Source organism: Panthera leo, chromosome C1, assembly GCF_018350215.1.
Source record: "Panthera leo isolate Ple1 chromosome C1, P.leo_Ple1_pat1.1, whole genome shotgun sequence".
NCBI lineage: Eukaryota > Metazoa > Chordata > Mammalia > Carnivora > Felidae > Panthera > Panthera leo.
This window is the reverse complement of record NC_056686.1, coordinates 37,570,112-37,588,820: the sequence shown is the minus strand read 5'-3', so window position 1 is coordinate 37,588,820 and position 18,709 is coordinate 37,570,112. Positions and strand designations below refer to the sequence as shown.

The 18,709-nt window shown below is 53.3% G+C and overlaps 1 protein-coding gene and 1 long non-coding RNA gene across 3 annotated transcripts in view; one reads left to right on the top strand and one right to left on the bottom strand.

The window, feature by feature from the left end:
* TRABD2B (TraB domain containing 2B) overlaps positions 1–676 on the top strand; it is a 212,064-nt gene extending 211,388 nt beyond the window's left edge. The window contains exon 2 of one of the 2 annotated variants that reach the window (XR_006205854.1): positions 180–268. Coding sequence is in view for 1 of the 2 variants with exons in the window: in XM_042951125.1 (XP_042807059.1) it covers positions 180–399 (220 nt within the window). In the remaining variant the exon portion in view is untranslated. Of the gene's footprint in view, positions 1–179 lie in introns of both variants that reach the window. The other variant, XM_042951125.1, reaches the window with a different exon arrangement.
* Positions 624–13,422, bottom strand: LOC122227019. Its single transcript, XR_006205856.1, has 4 exons — positions 13,313–13,422; positions 11,326–11,375; positions 5,485–5,508; positions 624–933 (listed from the first exon to the last, which is right to left on the bottom strand). It is a non-coding gene; the product is annotated as an uncharacterized LOC122227019 (long non-coding RNA).
* Positions 13,423–18,709: the final 5,287 nt, after the last annotated feature.

Here is an 18,709-nt window from a genome sequence, read left to right as displayed (position 1 = left end):
CTCTCTCTCTCTCTCTCTCTCAAAATAAATGAAAAAACACTAAAAACTAATAATAAATAAATAAATACATAACATGAGAAGAGAACAGATTCACTGTCGCCTCCGAACCCAAGGCCAGATCCCAGGATGAGGCTACTGACAGGTGACTCCATGGTTCTCTGCTCTCTGTCTCCCTCCAGCACGGCCGCCTCGCCACCCCCACTGCCCCTGCAGCCCACGCACAGCTCCGGGACCGCAGGGCCACCCTTGCAGCTCTCAGAGCGGCTTCAGCAGCAGGAAGAGCAGGGGCCCACCGGCAGCTCAGCGCCCCACTGCCTACAGTCTGCCTTGGGCCTCCTCCTTGCCATCCTGGCCAGCATCACAGCCTCCCTCCTTCTGCACACCCTTGGGCCCTCCTGACCTTGGTCACCAGTGCAGAGAAGCCAGAGAAACCACAGGAGGGTCTGCGGCCACACCCCACTGCCCGTGCCACCACCTCCAGGGTGCCCGACACCGTGGGCAGTCCAGACGGGATCCGTTAGAACATTAGAGCTTTATCGTACCCGAGTTACATCTTCTTTTTTGTAGAAGGATCTTAATTTCCCATAGTGCTATGGGGCTCTTTTGTAAAATATGTGTCCATATTAAAAAAGAAAAATGTATTTATTCTACCGATAAAACTATTTTTATGTGGCCTATGTTAACCCTTTAATTAGCCCCAACACCAACCCAGGAAGGGAACCCAGGCTGTCAGGACACCTGCAACCTCATGCAGACCGTGGCTTTTAACCGGCTTGCTCCTAGATCGGCAGAAGCCTCCAGTGCCTCGGCTTGGCTTCTCCCGCCACGGGGTCCTCAGAGAGAGGGGCAGGCAGACAGGCTTAGCTTTTGTGAAGCTGGATTGGGGAGCCAGAGATGTGAACGCCGACGATCCTTCCCTCCCGTGGATGCATCCTAGGGTGGGAAGATACTTTAGGAAAAGAATGCTGCTATTTTGAAAACCCTGAGTGTCTGTGAACTGGCCCTCCAGAGTTCTTGGTAAGTGTTTTGACCAAAGCACAGGAGGAGGGGAGGGATGTTGGCGCTGAGGGAGGTCATCCCCCAGCCCTATGTGTCAAATGGTTACATTGAGATCCAAAGAGAGGAAGGTGGTTGCCCAAGGTCATGCAGCAAGTGGGAGGTCCAGGATGTGAATCCAGACCTCTCTGTTCTGGCATCATTCATCTTCGGTAAGCTTGGCTTACAGAAGAACCTGTTGGAGTCATAGCCAAACAGAGTGAGCTGGGCCAAAGGACAGGAGTGGGCATAGTAGGGACAGGGGCTCTAGGAGTCACATGGTAATAATAACCCTAATGAAGGCCACCATTTATCCAAAGACTGCATCATAGCAGGCACTTTGCACACTCACTTTATCACTGATCCTCATGCCAGTTCTGTGAAATGTGATTGTCCCCATTTCACAGATGAGGAAACTGAGCCCCTCAAATAGATCAACAGACTTGCTCAAGGTCACTTAGCTGGGACATGGCTCCAGATCAGTGTGATTCAGAAACAATGCTTGTCCCTGGGCCATATTTTGCCATGTTCTCTCTGCACAGAGAAGCTTCAGGGAAGGCAGATCTCACCCAAATGGGCCAGCACAAGCTTCTTGCTCCAGCCAAAGAGACCACTTGGCCACAGTCACTCATGTTGGCCCCTCTGAACAAAGGACTCTAGCAACAGCCTGTGCCACATGTCTCATGCCCCAACTTGTCTTATCTCGGAGACAATGAGAGGCTTTCCTATCAAATGAGAGGCTGTGGGGTGGGGAGTCGGGGAGGCAGAGCAGCCAAATGAGGCAGGCAGGAAACTGAGACTCAGAGAGACTGACCTCCCTCCTCTGCCTCCAAGGCGGTAGCTGAGAAAGCAGAGGACTGAGGTTAGCTGCCTTCCAGCCCTAACTCCTCACAGACTTTGGGAACCTGAGAGCAGAAAGGGCCCCTCATTTGACAGATAATACCAGTAAAAGTAATATGGAGTCCCAGGTCTGCTGACTCCAAGCCCCGTGCTACACAGCATCACCGCACCGTGGGTTTTCCTGGCAGGCCTGGCATTGGCTGATTAGACCCAATGCCGTTATGCCCAGTCCAGCAGCTGTCTCCCTCCTGAGATGGAATTCTGGGCAGCTTATTGGATGGTCAGAAGTGCCATGAGCATCTAGGCCAGCAGCTAAATTCTTTTCATCTCAGCCCTGGATGGACGTGTTTGAGCTTGAGATCTGGCAGGAGCCCCGAGATCTGCTTCAGAGGGTCCAGCCGGCCCCATGGGCACCACACTATAAACTGAACTTGACCCCAACCAGGGCTGGAGTCCGTTTATCTTTGGCAGAAATGTGACTTCCTATTTCTGAGCGGGAAAGGGCTTAGCTGACTTATAAAGCAGGCACAGAAGGCCTGTTGGACATCAGACAGATCGTGCAGAGCACTCTTTGGATGAGATAAGTGTAAAGGAATTAGAAATACATAGGCCAGATTTCCCTCTGTTCAGGGCAGAGTGTGGCATGAGATGCACCGAGATAGAGCTTGAGGTTAATTAAAGATGAAGCATTTGGGTAAACAGTCCAGGTACCTGACTACATGCCCAGATCTGTGCCAGGCACGGGGCCAAAGAGGTAAATTAACACAGTGTGTGACTATCGAGCACACACAGTGCCAGGCTCTGTGCTGGGGCCTAATCTATGCACCTTGCCTGTCCCGGAGGAACTCCTCATCATCGCGATGGAACAAGCAGACCAGTCCTACGTTCCTAGAAGCAACTTTAGAGGTTCTCCTATCTAGGCCCCTGACCACAGACAGACTCAGCCTTCACCTTCCCCAGATCCCTCCTCTGGACAGACTGGGAGATTCCAAACTTTCCCTCAAGCAAGCACTCAAGTGTTTAGAGAAAGATGGATGGCGGCAGAAGGGTAGGCGGGCTGATTAGGTAGGCATGTGCTAACGGGACAGGCCAGAGCCCATGTCGACCCGACATCTACAGCCTAAGTTCACTGATCCCTGAGGCCCACCCACCGGCCAGGGTTTGAAATGAACTGAGCTTGCTGACTTATGTCCCAGAAGACCTGAGGCGTCTGTGGAAATCCGCTTAGCTGGGGCACTGGAATTCTCTCATCCTGAGCCAGGGAACCACCACTCCATCAGTAGCCACTTACACACTTTGCACGATCTGTCCACCACTGCTGACATTTTTTTCCGGCACGTTCTACGTGTCTAGCCTCATAAAGTCTCCTGTTGCTCTGAGAGCATCTGTGTACCTTTCTTACAGCTTTTGTGTTTGACCTTCAGGTGGCAGAGAAGATGGAAGGACTGAGACCCAGTGGGTTAAGTGACCTGTCTGGGGTTAGGCAGCATGTTAGTGGTGGCCCTAGGTCCCCTGTGTCTCAGGAAAACTGACCAAATGACCCAGGGGCGTTCGGGGAGCTGTCAGCATGGCCATGCACTTCTGGTTTTCCTCCAGGCTGCTCTGGTGCACCAGCAGCCAGGTGAAGGCAGGGAGAATGGAGACGTTAGGCTGCCAGGAGCTGCAAAGGGCCACCAAGGGCCCCTCCAACACTGAGATTCAAAGATCTGGAGTCTATGAAGCGTGGAAACTTGCACTGACTGGAAAGTTTACCTTTGCACCAAATAACCATGAGCTGATTTTTCTCATATGAAATGCTCTGTCATCTCCTGCCTAGCCTCAGCTAGACTTGGGCAAGCCTCAGGGCTCAGGACCCTTGTTCTGCCTGCCCAGTCTCCAGCCCGGTGCCGTTGTCACAATGGATCCCAAAGAACAGTCCTCCACCACAAGGAAAGTTTGTGAAAACCACCTGGAAGGCCAAGAGAAGTTCCACCTGGGCATTGCAGCTTTGATGGTATCCTGTGTGGTGAGAACAGAACTGGGGCTGGTGATAGCGAGTGTGGGGTAAGAACGGAAGCCCTCGGCCTGGCCTTCCAGACCCTCTGTGATCAGACCCTGCTGACTCTGCCAGCCATCCTATTTGTCATTTCTAGAATAGACAGATGTTTCCTGGACCTGGAAACTCCCTTATCTTTCCCCAGATCCTCATTTTTTGACGATTAACTCAGATAGCACTTCCTCCAGGAAGCCCCCTGTGATTCTTCTGTGTTTTTTTCACATCTATCACAACACCCACTGATCGGTGTTGAAACTGTGTAATAGTGTACCTGCTCTCCTATCAGACTGTGAGCTCCTTGATGGCAGGGGTCATGTAAATTCATCTTTGTATCCTCGTCTGACATGAAGGGGGCACTCAGGAGATGTGTAGAAAAAGAAGGAGGATGAAAGGAATGAAGAGAGGAAAGGAGAGAGACGGACCTTAGCTCTGCTAGAGGAATAATCTCTACAAAGCCAAAGCTGTCCCCTGCAGGTGGTGAGTTTCCTGTCAGAAGAGGTGTGAGCAGGGCAGTAGGCCCGCTGGCTGGAGATGTGGCATGAGAGCTGAAGTCTTGGCAAGAGACTGGTGTAGATGACATTGAGGGTCCCTCCTGACTCTGTAATGCTCAGGTTCTTTGAACATTGTTATTTTTCCAAAAATTAATCTAAGCAGCCAAAAATATCACCCGGGCTGGCCGTCTAAACCAGTAGGGTTCAGGAATCAGTCCAGCCTCACACCCCTGTTCTTCAGCAGCCCAGCCAGGCCTGATGTGAATTGGCAGGCCTGCCTGCTACCCTAAGGCAGGGGGTGCTGTGGGTGGTGGGGGAGGGCTGGACTGGAACCCAGGGCCCCTGACCCCAGCCCGGAGCTGCTTCCCTCCCTGCTCTCGAGCATGTGGGGAGGGAAGAGATGGGCCGTGAGGACTGATTGATCCCCTACCTGGCCCTTTCTGGGGAGCATCAACCCACCCTCGGATCTCCCCATCCTTTATCCAAACGTTGGCTCTTCCTCTCCAGAGGTGCTCTGGATACTCCTTCACGTTGCTGGGTGACCTTGGGCAAGTCTCTGCTCCTTTCTGAGCCTCCATTTCCTCATCTGTTAAATGGAGACCTAGTTTCCTGCCTGTGCTGTTCTAGCACGCAGGAGTGCTGTGTGCAATTTCAGGGCCCCATGAAGGTGAGGTGCCACTGCCCTCTTGGCTCAGCGATCGGCTTTCCTCCCAGGCCCCACGGGCCGCTTTGGGATTGGGACTATGTCACAGGCAGGAAAGGTGGTGGAGTAGCGTGCCTTAAGGGTTGCTCTGTCGCCAGACCCGCTGCAGGCAAAGTGGGCTTTGGATGGGACCCGAGTCTCAGACATTTCCGGCGAGGCTATGGGACGTCTTCGGCCCCAGTGGCTGGGGCAGCAGGGCCTGACTCCTGGCCAAGGGAGGTCCCAGCTCAGAGGAGAGGCAGACAGAACTGCCCCATTCCCGGGCCTCAAAGAGATTGCAGAAGGTCCCCTGCTGACTCATTATGTGACACAAGCTTCAGCTCTTAATGTATTTGAAAGATACTGGTGATGTTGTTCTTGTAACCACCTCTTCCCCTCACCTCTGTGATTTATCATGAAGAGTCCTTTAAGAATACAGAAGACAAAGAAAGATGCTATTAATGTTATTTTGCCAAAAATATTTTTGTAGCATAATATATTAATAAAAGACATTATGAACTCCGTGGAATGGTGTCTCTGTGTGCTGGTGGCTCCCCTTCTCCTGCCAGGGAACATCTGGGGAAATCACCTCTGGAGGTCCAAGACCGGAGGCAGTGGTTTGGAGGAGCTGGAACGGGCCCATTTTCCATACAAAACTTGGGCAGATTCTGGGAGGGTGGTGTGGGCAGGGGTCCAGTGACTGGAGAGGCCTCAGGCCAAGTGGGATCCAGATAGCCCTGTCCAGCCAGAATGAGCTGCCCACGGGGCCAGGGAAAGAGTTGCCCACGTGAGCCACAAAGCTGGGATCTGGGGTTCACCCTCAGGGCCCCCTTTCCCTCACTCCGTCACTCACCAAGACCAACCAATTCTTCCTTATTCACCTTCCCCCTCTTTCCACCCCCACTGCTCCACCCCAGCCCAGGCGTCCTCGCCCTCTCCTGAACCACTGCCACCTACAGCTGTGCCCCGCAGTCCCCTCCCCCTCCCGCCAGGCCCTCTGTGACCTGGCCCCTTCCCGGCATGAAGCATCTCTACCGTGAAGTTCTCAGTTTTCCGATTCCTTTCCTAGTATTCAACACTCCCATTACTGCCTCCCTCCATGTTTCCTAAATTCATCCTAGCCTTCACCGCCCCTCGCCTTCACACAGGCTGTTCCCCGGCACTGACCATCCCTCCGCACCTCCCCCGCTCCTTGCTCATTGCTCTGTGGAGCTCCTACACATCCTGCGTGGCCCAGCCCTGGTGGTGTCCGCTCCAGGAGGCCTAGGCTTCTGAGCGGAGGTAGCCACTCCTCCCCCTCCCCCACCCTGTTCCCACAGCACCTGCTCCCTGTGCACCTGGCTTGTGCTCAAATGACACGATGTGCCTGCCCTTCCCCTCCCCTTCCTGGGCCAGGACCGTGGCTGTTCATCTCTGAGTTCTCAGCCCCGAGCACAGGACTTGACAGCTAGTGGGTACCGGTGGAAGAACGGTGGAGTCAAGGAGGAAGGAGAGGAAGAAGAGCAGGGAGGGAAAACCGATTAAAAGCCTCCTTTTCTATCACAACCGACGCCATAGTTCAAGCGTCAGCGGGCTGGGCTCTCCACACGGTGCTCCTGCACAAGTTCCCAGAGGGAAGACTTCACCCCTGGGCCTTGGGAGAGGGGGCAGGTCCTGAGACGCTGGGAGCGGGAGAAGCCTCCCCGTGTTCTGAAACCACAGGGCCTTCACCAGAGGGCCTTCACCAGAGGACCCGCTGGCCGTGGTCGACACGTTCTCGCTGGCTCCTACCAAGAGTTACACGGACCGGCCGTGTGGGACCCGCCTCCAGAAAAAGGTAATACAGACGATACGGCCGGAGCTAACGCGTAGCGTGCATTTATGATGCACAAACAGTGTTCTAGACATTCACGAGCCTGAAACCGTTTCTTTCTCACGACTACTCCCCGCTGTCTCTATTTTACAGATGAAGGAGTTGGGACGCAGAGAGCTTAACCTGACCACAATCACATAGCTTGTAAATGCTGGAGCCAGACTGGAGCGCCAAGGAGTCAAGCCCCAAGACTATTGTGTTCGCTTTCACTCGGCTGTGCTGAGCTGCCACGTGTGGGCTCAGCCCATGAGGAGGGCGAGGGGGTGTCTGCATCCCCATCGCACAGGCCAGGTGGGCTAGGTCGGGACCCATCCGTGGCCCCGTGCAACGAGCCTCTTTCTCGTCGTGGAGGCCGGCAAGACCTCCGTCCCACCCACCCGACTCTGGATGGAGGTGCACGAAGGGGCCTCGCCTGCTCCCTGCCCCGCGCCGCCACACTGGTCTGCGGGGTTGATACCAGTGGTCTGAGAAGTCCTGCTGTGGCCTGTGACCCCCATGTCCTCTGGCCCTCACACACCAGCTGCTTTCATGAAATGAAGCTCCTGCCTCTACCTGCCTCGAAGCCCAGTGGGAGAGTGAGCCCTTGCCCTTCCTTGGGAGACATAGTCCTCACGTGAAGTGCTCCCTGCAGGACAAGCTGTGGCCAGGAACGGGGTCTCAGAAACGATGGAATGGGTGACTAAGGGGACAAGCAGGTGGCAAGAGGGAACACTCAAGTGTTTGTACGCAGTACACTCGAGGGTCTGCGCTTCCTAACCTGGGAGCCCCAACGCCCCCTCCTGCCCTGACAGACCGAGTCCCTTGCTCCGAGCTGGCTCCCGCTGAGGTGCTCTACTGGAGAGAACCAGGCTGCTCGGTCTCATATTCGAGCGTTGGATGCAGGGGAACCCTGTCTCAGCCCCAAATCTCTGCAGAGCCGCTCCAGACAGGAGGCTTCTCTGTACAGATACAAAACTCAGAGCTGAGCCCGTGGGGGAAGCCGCGGGAAGTTTCCAGCTCCCAGGAGCTGTCCCTAGCGGCCCATACATCCTGTCCTCCACACCCCACCCCACAACCAGGTCACAGTGCTGAGGAGGTAGTAAGTTCTCTGGCACGGGAGGTGTGTGACGGGGTAACTCTCAATGGAGAAGAGATTCCCACCGCAGCGTAGAGGCTGGCCAAGGCCGTCTCTATCTCCCTCTCCTCTACCTGTCCCTGTTGCTGTCTCGCACCTGCCTCCGTGCCCTCACTCCTTATCCATCTTTCTATTCCTTGATGCCCTCCTTCCCACCCCTGAACGCCTGCAGCCCTGCCGCCAAACCTTTCAGCTGCACCGTCAGACAGTACCCTGCCCGCCCCCCGCACCCCTGCAATGAGGACCACAGCCTCGGCTCTGCCGTGGTCTGCTTGTGTGGCCTTGGGCGAGCTCTGCCCCTCTCCGGACCTCAGTCTCCTCTTTTGCATGGAAGGAGGAGCAACTTGTGTTCACTAAATCCCTCTGAGAAAGAGCAACACCTCTGGAAGACTGCCTCACGGGGGTTTGAGGTAGAAAGGAAAACTACGCCTCCCCCTTTCACAGGAGGGGGAGGGAAGATACTCCTTATGCTCAAGGGAGGAGTTTCATCATTTTGTTCCTGAAAAGAAGGGCAAGAGAAAGCAGGAATGGAGAGAAGGAAGGAGGAGGGGCGAGGAGTGAGGAGGATGGAGAGGCACCGAGGGCGGTGGGAACAAGGCCTTCCCACTGGGGAGAAAACCTGCAGATGGCGGTCGTTTTCCTGGCTGCCGTGGGAACCCCAGCTCCATCTGCCCTGCCAATCTCCAGAGCATTCCCCGCCACTTGTAAAGATCTGGGATGGGGAGAACCACGGAAGGGGGCTGATTTCATGGCCAGGTTGGCATGGTGTGAGGCAGATGTGGCAAGGTCAACGACAAGGAGCTGGAGGCCAAGAAGGGCACAGGAGTGAGAGCCCCCGGGAATTCAGGGACTCCAGGAGGGCTTGGACCTCAGCCACAGAGCTGGGTGTCCAGGATGATCCTAACCAGGCATGCTGGAGCAGGAATGCCTGAGCCACATCCGGGTTACAGGTAGACAGAAAAACTAAGCGTAGACGGGCCATGGGCTTCCGTGGGCTAAGGGGTATGGGAGCTCCAGGGTTCCCTTAGCCAGGCAGGAAAGCCTCCCCGACATTACTACTTCCAGGCCTGCCACAGCAGAGAGCGCACCCTGACCTGGCTGACCGGGGCCGGGCCAGGCTCCGTGGGGCCAGGCGAGCTGGGCCGGCCGCTGTTACAGCACCGTAAAAAGAGATTATTTTCAGAAAATATTCATAAAACCTTTTTCATGTTGGTTCTGGGCTACAAACAGTTCTTGTGTTTTCTTTTTTCATATTTTCCATTTCTTCCTCCCTGATCAGTCACAAGAAAAGAATGATAACATCTCTGACCTGGACACACCAGCCCCCAGGCAAGCGCCCGAAGGACACTTCTTAACTCTCATCCTCCTGTCTTCCCCGAGACTCTGGAAGGATGGAAGGGGCTGAAGGGGGTGGCAATAAGGGGTGGGGGGAGGGGGGAGGGAGGAACTAGGGAAGAAAAGGAACAATACACAGAAAGACGGGGTGAGGATCCAGAGAAGGAGCCAGGGACTGAGGAGAGAGAGACCGACGGTGCTGGAGAGGTGGAATGGGGAGAAGGAACGAGCAGTCAGAGAGAAGGTCAAGGCAGAGGGTCAGGCCCACCGGAATGGGAACACATCAGGTTCTCCAAAGAGTCTGGGACCTGGGACAGAGGCTGGGATGGGGCGAGAGTTGGGGAGCAGGATGCAGGGACCCCTAGGGGAAGGCCCTGGGAGCAAGCCCTCTACTCTTCCCGGGGAAACTTGACAACACGAACTGCTTCCAGGGCCTGCCTGGCTCCCCAGACTCAGTAGAACAGCCCCTCACTCTTCATCCCCTGTCCCTCTCCCCACCAGGACTGTCCAGGCTCAGCCTGGGGTATGGCTGGTCATCAGGGAGCCGGGGGCCTGGCCCCAGGCATCGCCTTCCCCTCTCAGTGTCTTTTTCCCCATCTCTTTAATGAGGATACTAAAATTGCTTCTGACACAGGTTACAGTGAGGTTTTAATGAGATGGTGCAGGTAAAAATGCTTTGGAAACCAAGGCCCAACACACAGGTTAACTGTGATTGCCACTCAGGCAGGCAGCAGAGATCAGCCCGCAAGAAGCCGGGGGCCTGCAGATGTCTCAGCGTGCACGGGAGCAGGGTGCAAGGCGGCAGCTGGGGACGATATGGCCAGAGAGATGAGCCAGGGCAGGCCCGGACTACTTGCTGCGCGCATCTAGGAATTGGTACAGTATCAGGGAGCCAACGGGAGCCAGCGGTCAGCTGTGTGACCCTAAGCACGTCCCTGGAGCTCTCTGGTGTGCGGTCGCCCAAGGATTCGGTGAGCTAACTCATGCAGGGTGCTGAGAGCCATGTCTGCCACAAAAAAGTCAGGGCATGCCAGCATTATCGTCTTTGATGGATCTGTGGCCTTGCTAACCACCTGGCTTCCCTGTGAGGTGGTAGGGGTGGGTGGGTCCTGGCCTAGGGCGAGATAGGAAGAGGGGCAGAGAAGGAGGGGGGCCGGCTCTCAGGAGCTGATTCTCACACCGCAGTCTATGCCTGAGACTGGTCCCGCGCCTGAGTTCTCAGGAGAGGTGGGGGTGGAGGAGACAAACAGTGCATCCCTGGGGACCTAACTGAAAGGACCCACTGGCTTCGGACCTAGAGTGTGCAGGGAAGGTTGTGGCGGGAGGCTGGGCTCGGGCGGTGGCTGGGGTCTGGTGTGAGAGGCTGTCACCTGCCAGCTGTGGCACTGGACTTTGCCCTGGGGTCAGCAGGCCCCCCAGGAAGCTTTAGCACCAAGTGGCACGAAATTGTGTAAAAGCCTGATGCCCTGGGCCTAATCTCATCCTCCCACTGAGTCCCAGTTTTCCCATCAGCAGCATGCGAGAGGATAGCCCTGATCCCACAGAGTTACCATGAGGGCCTAGGATATGTCAGTATAGAAAGGGACATTATAAAATATTTGTAATAAAATGGGACATTGAACCTGGAAGGGCTAAGAAACCCTGCTCTACGTATTTCTTTCACCCATGAAAAATGAGAAGTCCTGAGAGATTGTGCCAGATCCTAGGATCTTCAGCTAGCATCCTTTTACCTTATTTTCTACTCCAGCCTTTTCTGCCTCGTTTTCCAAAAGAGAGTAGCACCCTTCAAGGAGTAGGGAGGTAGAGTGATACGTTGCAAAGAGCAACGGGCCTGAGCCCAAGACTCTCTTTGGCTGCTTACTAGTCACCTTTCATCAGGTGTGTCCCTTAACCTTCATTCTTATTTGCCTCGTCCCGGAAATGGGGATGAAGATAACTTACTTTGTAGCCTGTAACGGTGGCTGAGACAACGGGTCAGAAGTGCTTCATTTCTGCAAAGGCAACATCAATGCGCGTTATTATGAGGGTTGAAAGAGGAAAGGGGCGTGTGCCCTGAACTTCCACCATCCCCCAGTCTTCACTCAGGGACCCCAAGGGGTGTAAGTGGGAGATTATGCCTAATTCAAGCCCCAAAGTGGGTTTCAGTCCTGCTCTGCCATGGACCTGATCGTAACATTAGGCCAATGACACCCCCTTCTTGAAGTTCAGTTTCCCCATGTGAAAAAAAGCAGAACTTAGAGTAGATGATCTTTAAAGAGTCCCCTAGCTTTTCTAGGCTAGAATGTCAAGATCTTCCTCCACCCTCCAACCTCTCAACTCAGCTCCTCGGCTTTGAAACACCTGCTCTAAAGCGTTGGTTTGGGCCACATGCTAAAGCTCACCGACTTGCTGCCACCATTAGCGGTTTGCAGCCCAGCAGCCTGACTGACTTATAGAAGGGCCATTGACTTCTCCAGGGCGCAGGAGCTCCAGCTCCACATCGATCAAATCCAAAATGTGCAGTAGGGATTTCCAAGCCGTACTACAGACCCCAGACCTCCCTCAGCCCCGCATCCCTAAGACCACCTCCTAGCTAACAGCCTTCGCCTGACCCCAGATGCCTCCTCTAGCACCTCAGACACATTCGAGCAGAGCCCATCTTTAAACAGAGGTCCAAAGGCACGCCCAGGTATGTGGTGGCTTGTGGCATGGAGAAAAGGCTCACGGGTGTTTAAAATGGGGGCAGGGAGAGCAGCCATGGGAGGGTGAGAAGGAGCCACCGGGGAGGATTTTCCCAGAGAGATGGATATGGACTTCTGCTGGCTGCGTGCCTGTTGGGAAAGATGCGGACATGTGGTAGAGGAGGCGTCTGGGCCGGGCAAAGGCCATTAGCTAGAAGGCGGTCTTAGGGCATGTGGGGCTGAGGGAAGTCAGGGGCCTGAAGCCCTGACTCTTTGGAAGTCCTACTGTGGATTTGGGGTTTGATCAACGACTGTCACTAAAAGTCTTTTGTTCAAGAAGATGGAAAAAAGTTTTGTCTCTCTGGGCTACTGAGGCTCCTGAGGAATGCAGGGGGTGTAGCGGGGCCAGGAAATTCAGGAGGCACGGAGGGCTGAGCCAACTCTCCTAGCGGGCCCGGGCCCGTCAGCCAGAGCAGGAAAGAGAAACAAACACGGGCCGCCGGATCTGGAGCAGGCACGAAGCCCCCACTGAAGGAACCCTGAATGTCCAGGCTCGGCCTCCATCTGCGGGGGGCTGCCTGCTAACGGGCACACAGGCTGCCAGCTAAGACCCGTGTGAGAAGTTCCTCCAGGGAACTGATCGTCCCCCACCCCTTCAAGCACTCCTGCTCCCAGGCTTCCCAGGAACGCAGGCCTAGGAGAAGAGGTGCTTTGCCTGCTGTGGTTTATGCGCCATGAAGCCACTCCCTCCTTCTCAGAGACAGCTGCCCAGCCCGCTCTGGCTCCAATATAGCACTTCCCTTTCAGCTTTTGAATTTCAAAGCAAACCTGACTGCAAACAGATGGATGGGGTCATAAAAATCCCCCAAGCAGGGAGCAAAGAGGCTCGTGGTTGTAAAAGAGAGGCTCCTTTGGAAGAACATGTCCCTGCACCCATGCTGGGTTCCTGCCTCTCCAGGCGCCCGCATCCTGCTTGCTGCAAACACACCAGGCACGTCCTCTTCGCCTTCACCTATCCCAATTCCACCCGGCTTTCAAGGCTCAGCACCAGCCCAGCGTTTCCCAGGCAACCTTCTACTACCTGCTCTCCCAGACCCTTAACCTTTGCATCCACCAGCCAGCAGTCTGCTCTTGCCTTTGAGCTCCTATGGTACTGACTCCCTGTACTCCTTCACCTACTCCATACATCTTGGCATTGCTGGCAATTTTTGTTTACATATCTTATCTCTCAAAATAGATCCGAGGCCGAAGATCAGAAAACACCTTACCCTTCATGACTAATCCAGTGTTGGGCGCGAGACTGATGCTGAAGCGACGCTAACTGGATGCTTTTCGTGAAAACGCAACTTTACATAGCTTAAATAATAGTAGAAAGAAAATGGAGGGAGTCAGTATTACCAAAGCAGCTGCTGTGGGGACTTATTATGATGCAACACAGGAAGTGTCATTCTACTGAGCACTGGGGGACCCATTTCCAGGGTGCACTCCAAGCAGGAAGTGACTTCATTCAAAGAGATGCCCTATTATGTCCAGAGTGAAGAGAGTCATTGGCAGAGGGAACAAAGACAGGACAAAGGGCAAGGAGGTCACGGAGTAACGTGAGTGGTAGGACTCATGCAGGCTTTGGAATCACACAAGCCTGGGTTAAATCCCAGTTCTGCTATTTACAAACTATTTGACCCTGTGCAAATGACTCAAACTCTGTGAGCTTCGGTTTTGTTACCTGTAAATGGGAGCGATAATAACACCTATTCTGTAGGATCCGTTGTCAGGAGTACATAAGATAATGGCGCTCAAGATTGGCTAAGTGTCATCAAAGAGAGCCCTGCAGGCCAGGCAGATGGTGGCAGGGAGCCATCTCTGGACTAGCAAGACGAACTGACATCCAATCTAGTTGGAGGAAGTGAGACGACTCCTCAGAAATTCAGATGTTGTTCCCGTTTACTGAAAGCTTGCTATGTGCCACCTGACTTGTAAAGAATAGTTCGATCTTCACACTGCCCTTGAAAATGATCATAATGCCACCCAGAGGGCACTGATGTCCTCTTTTTCTTCATCTCACCTTCCTGCCCAGCCTAGCAGAGGCCACTGGCAGCCTCCAGTGAGGGGAAGACATCACAGGGCTTACTCTGAGCTGAACGGAGCTGAGCGGGAGACAAACATTTCGAATTTGGTGAGAAATTTAGATTGATTTTGATCAGGGGAGAGTTTGTAATACAGGAAAAGGAGATTCTTCCAACACCAGATACTGACAGGAAAGCTGTTGGATCCACACAGGACACGATCCAGGGATGGTAAGGGACCGTATAACCAGCTGAAGGGAATGGTTGGGGGAAAGAAATTAAAGTTGTTCTCTCTTTGTACCCCACCGAGTCCAACCAGATCAATCAGAAGGTTATATTTGGCAACCGGGCCAGTGGGGTTGGCCACGTAAGCAGCCATCAGTCAGGAAAGGTGAACAAGAATCCAAACCAGACCAGCATGGGGATTCTGCTCCCAGCTGCCTCGGTCACCATTCTCACATAATCACTGATGTGGTGCTTCAGAACAATTAAACCCAATTATGATTGTGTTAAGTACATAGTAGGCTGTGTATAATTTCATTCCAGGGTAAGGCTCAAACTCTCTCAAAATGGAAGTCCAAGTTATATTAAAAAAAAAAAAAAAAAAAAAGGCTGAAGATTTTGTTGTGTGGATACATCTGAACAGGGTAGTTTGTCAGAGTCCGGATTCTGAGGCCAGAGAGAACCAGGGCATCATCTAGTGGGCACCACCACGTGGCAAAACATTTGCTCAAAGGACTCTCCACACGAGATCCTTGAAAATGGCTCCTCTTGGGCTTAAAATGAGATCTTGATTCACCACTGTGGCACTCAACCTCCTGTCTCACATGGAAAAGGCCAGTATCAACCATGGACAACCACTCTCTTGGGGCCCTTATTTTCCGGGCGTGCCCATGCAGGGTGCTGCTGTGACTCACGCGCTCTGCCTGCCCGTGGCTCTGAGGTGTCAGCGCTACGGGCCCTGATATATAGACATGGACACTGAGGTTTGGAAAGATCAGGGACCTTTCCCGGGACATCACAACTGAAAAGTGGCTACAAGAATGAGAATTAAGCCCCATAAGACTCTAAATCTGTGCTTTTTCAACTATCCTAAGTCGGGGTCCGGTCCAGCCTCAGTCCCTGCTTTTTGGGGCCTCAAAGTCTGTCGTGTCCCCATCTTACTGGCTTTTGGCCCCTGGCCTGACTCCATCTTTCAAAGAACTGTCCCTAGATGGCCAAGCAGAAGCCTCCTTCTCCTGTGACCCCCTTCACACTACACGACTTGCCCCCTTATAGCTCACGTCAGTCTCACTGATGCAATCCCATTTATAGGTAGCCTGCTGTTTTTTTAAATGGCTCCCTCTGTTCAAACCCTCTTCTCTGTCCATGCTCACTCCCTTGGTGACCTTGGCCAATCCCATGGCTCTAAATAGTCTGTGATGAGTCCCAAAGCTACACACCAGCCCAGCCTCCGCCTGACATCCAGCTGATTGAGGGGCCTCTGCACTTGGATGTCAGGAAGCATCTTCAAAATGGAACTTGTGATTTCTGCCCCCAGTCCATTCCTCCCTCTGTGTCCCACCTCAGTATACAGTGCCAGTGTTCACCGGGTCCCTCAGAGCAGACACTGTGGGATTGATCGTGGTTGCTCTTTCCCACACTCCCTCTATCATTTCCATGCCGTTGTTTCCACCATTAGAATACATGCAGAAGCAGGGCCACTCTCACCCTCACTACTACCCTGGGCTAAGCCGCCTCATCTCTCCAGCCTCCCAACTGGCTTCCCTGCTGCTCCCAACCCCAGTCTACCTTCCACAAGATCACATCGTCCTTTTAAATGTAAATTAAATCATGGCAGTCCCCATCCCTGCATCCAGGCATCCCTGAGTGCTTTCCCGTCAGACTCAGAATGAAATCACCATTGCTTACCCCAGCCAACTAGGCCCTCCCTGATCCGGGTCCTGTCTGAGGTCACACCTTGCCCTCTTCTTGCTTACCCCAAGCCAACCTTACTGCTCCTTACCATTCCTTGAACATCCGTCGCACCTTTAAGTGTTAGGACCTGATGCTTGCTGTTCTTTCTGCCCATAATGTTCTTCCCCCAGATCTTTGTTGACATCTTCTTGCCCCCTTCACCTCTCTGCTTCCCTGCCATCTTCTCCCCTGACCATCCATATAAAGCACTGCCCAGGGCTTTCTCCACCCGTGACCCTGTATTCATTTTCTTCACACCACTACTCCCCACCCGTCCGTAGTGCAAATTTCTTTCTGTGCCTGATGTGCCCGCCGACCACTCCTCTAGAAGAACTAGAGCGCCGTGGCTCACACCTTCTCTGCCCCATCTCCACTGGCTGACTCACAGCTCATGCTCAAAAAATATTTGTGGTGTGAACGTTGAAATGTTCTGCTTGTGGTGACATTAGGGTTACATATGTTAACAAGATGTGTATAATTACAGGCAGATTGGAGGCCTGATCCCAGACCTCAACTCAGGGACTGACCCACTGGCCAGATCTCAGATGTGTGGTCATGTCTATTCCTGGCGGACCCTGAGGAGCCACAGATGAATAAGACATGCCCCCGGGGATATGACTAGAGTCTGAAGCAAACAACTTTCTTTCCAACCCTGTGTGAGTGGACCACCAGTTAACAGCAGGGTTTCTCAACCAGGGACTGCTGCCCCACCCTTGCACTATTAAGGACACCGTTCTGGGTCACAGTGGAAGGAACCACCACAGAAGCAGTACCAGTGGCCATGAGCGCTGACACTGATTGAGTTCATCTTTAGGCGCAGACTGGCACTGAGTGTTAGGGATACTGTGGGTGGTAAATCAAACACAGGCCCTGCCTGCAAGGGATTCAGTCTAGTGGGGCATAAATAAATATGTTAAGGGTGGTGATTTCCAGATGGGAAAACTGAGGCTCAGAGAGGGAAACTTCATGCAAGTTAATGACAGAGTCAGAGAAACATACCTTGGTGAGGGGGATGGGAGGGGGCTGGAGTTGGGCGAGAAGGACCTCCATTTATTGTGCCAGGCTCTGGGCTTTGTGCTCCATTTGGAATACCTCATTCTAGTCTCTCCACAACCCTAAATAGGATGTGTTAGTATCCTCTGTTACAGGTAGGAAAATTAAGTCCCAGAGGAGGTGCAGAGGAAGCCCATGGGCTCCTCAAAGGAATGATGGAACTCACCCCCTCAGACGGCCAAGGGGTAGGGGCACCTGGGTGGCTCAGTCAGCTAAGCATCTGACTCTTGATTTCAGTTCGGGTCATGATCTCACGGTCATAGGATCAAACCCTGAGTCAGGCTCCGGGCTGGGTGTGGAGCCTGCTTAACATTCTTTCCCTCTCTCACTCTACCTTTCTGCTCCCTCCCCTTCTCAATCTCTCTCTCTCTCTCTCAAAAAGAAGGAGAAGAAGAAGAGAAGAAGAAAAGAAGAAGGAGAAGGAGGAGAAGGAGAAGGAGAAGAAGAAGAAGAAGAAGAAGAAGAAGAAGAAGAAGAAGAAGATGGCAGCCAAGGGAAGATTCAAAGTAAGAAGAGAAGGAAGAGACAGGGCCACAGGGGAGGTGGGGCAGGGAAGGGATGCCAGGCAGGAAAAGTAGATTTGCCCTGTGTCAGTCATTTGGCCTGAGTCTGACTGAGAGAAGGGGAAGCTTACCACCTTGGCTTCCTCATCCAAATTATCAGATTGGCAGGACAGGCCCACATCTATGTCCTGCACAGTCTGGGGATAAAAAGCTGAAGGAGGCCTGCAAACTCTGGGAAGGCTACTGGCAGAAAGAACACCTCAGGGCTTCCAGAGCACCCAAGAGGGGCCCCACCTAGACCACGGGAGCAGAGTAGAATTAGGGAGGCTTCCTGGAGAAGGCGCTACAGGAGCTAAATCATGACGAATAACATTTCTGAAAGGCAAAGTCACACAGTTGAGCAGACAGCATGGCACAAATTCAGTCAGCCTCATCAGGACACAGGACACCCACTCCTACCACCCATCCATGCCATTCCACCCCACCAGGCCCCCCACCCCTGCGCCTCTGTCAGCCCCTGGTCCCTGGAGTCTTCTCATTCTGCTGTCCCTTCCCTTATTATTCTTTCCCACTCCTGTGCCCTTCACTCACAGGGGAAGATCTTCACTGAGGCCCTTGGTTGGGCCTCAACTTTCCTCAACTTTCTGCCTGGCCCTGACCTCAATATGCCAGCCAAACTGACTGCTTCCATGTAATCACCCCTGGTGTCAGCTAATGGGGGTGCCCTCTTCCTCCTCTCATACTTAGGACCCTACCTTCTCCCTCACCTCCTCCAGGGCCTTGACACATCAGTTGACCCTCGCTCCTTTGTCTCCTTTGACTCCTTCCTCCAGAATAAAATAAGGCTTAAGTGCTTTCCACCCTCTAACACTACTCCTCCAAGCCATCAAGGGATTAATAAATAAAACAGCTTGACCCTAAGATTGAAAACTTGAACAAACATCTTCTGAGTTCTTCAAAGAGCATCTGTGCCTTCATAGTCATTCTGACTTCATTATAAATTTACTCTCAGGGTTGAATATCAAAGTCAGTACCGGTATATTTAGAAAACTTGTGATTTGGTCTACCTTGTAGAAGGTGCCATCACCAC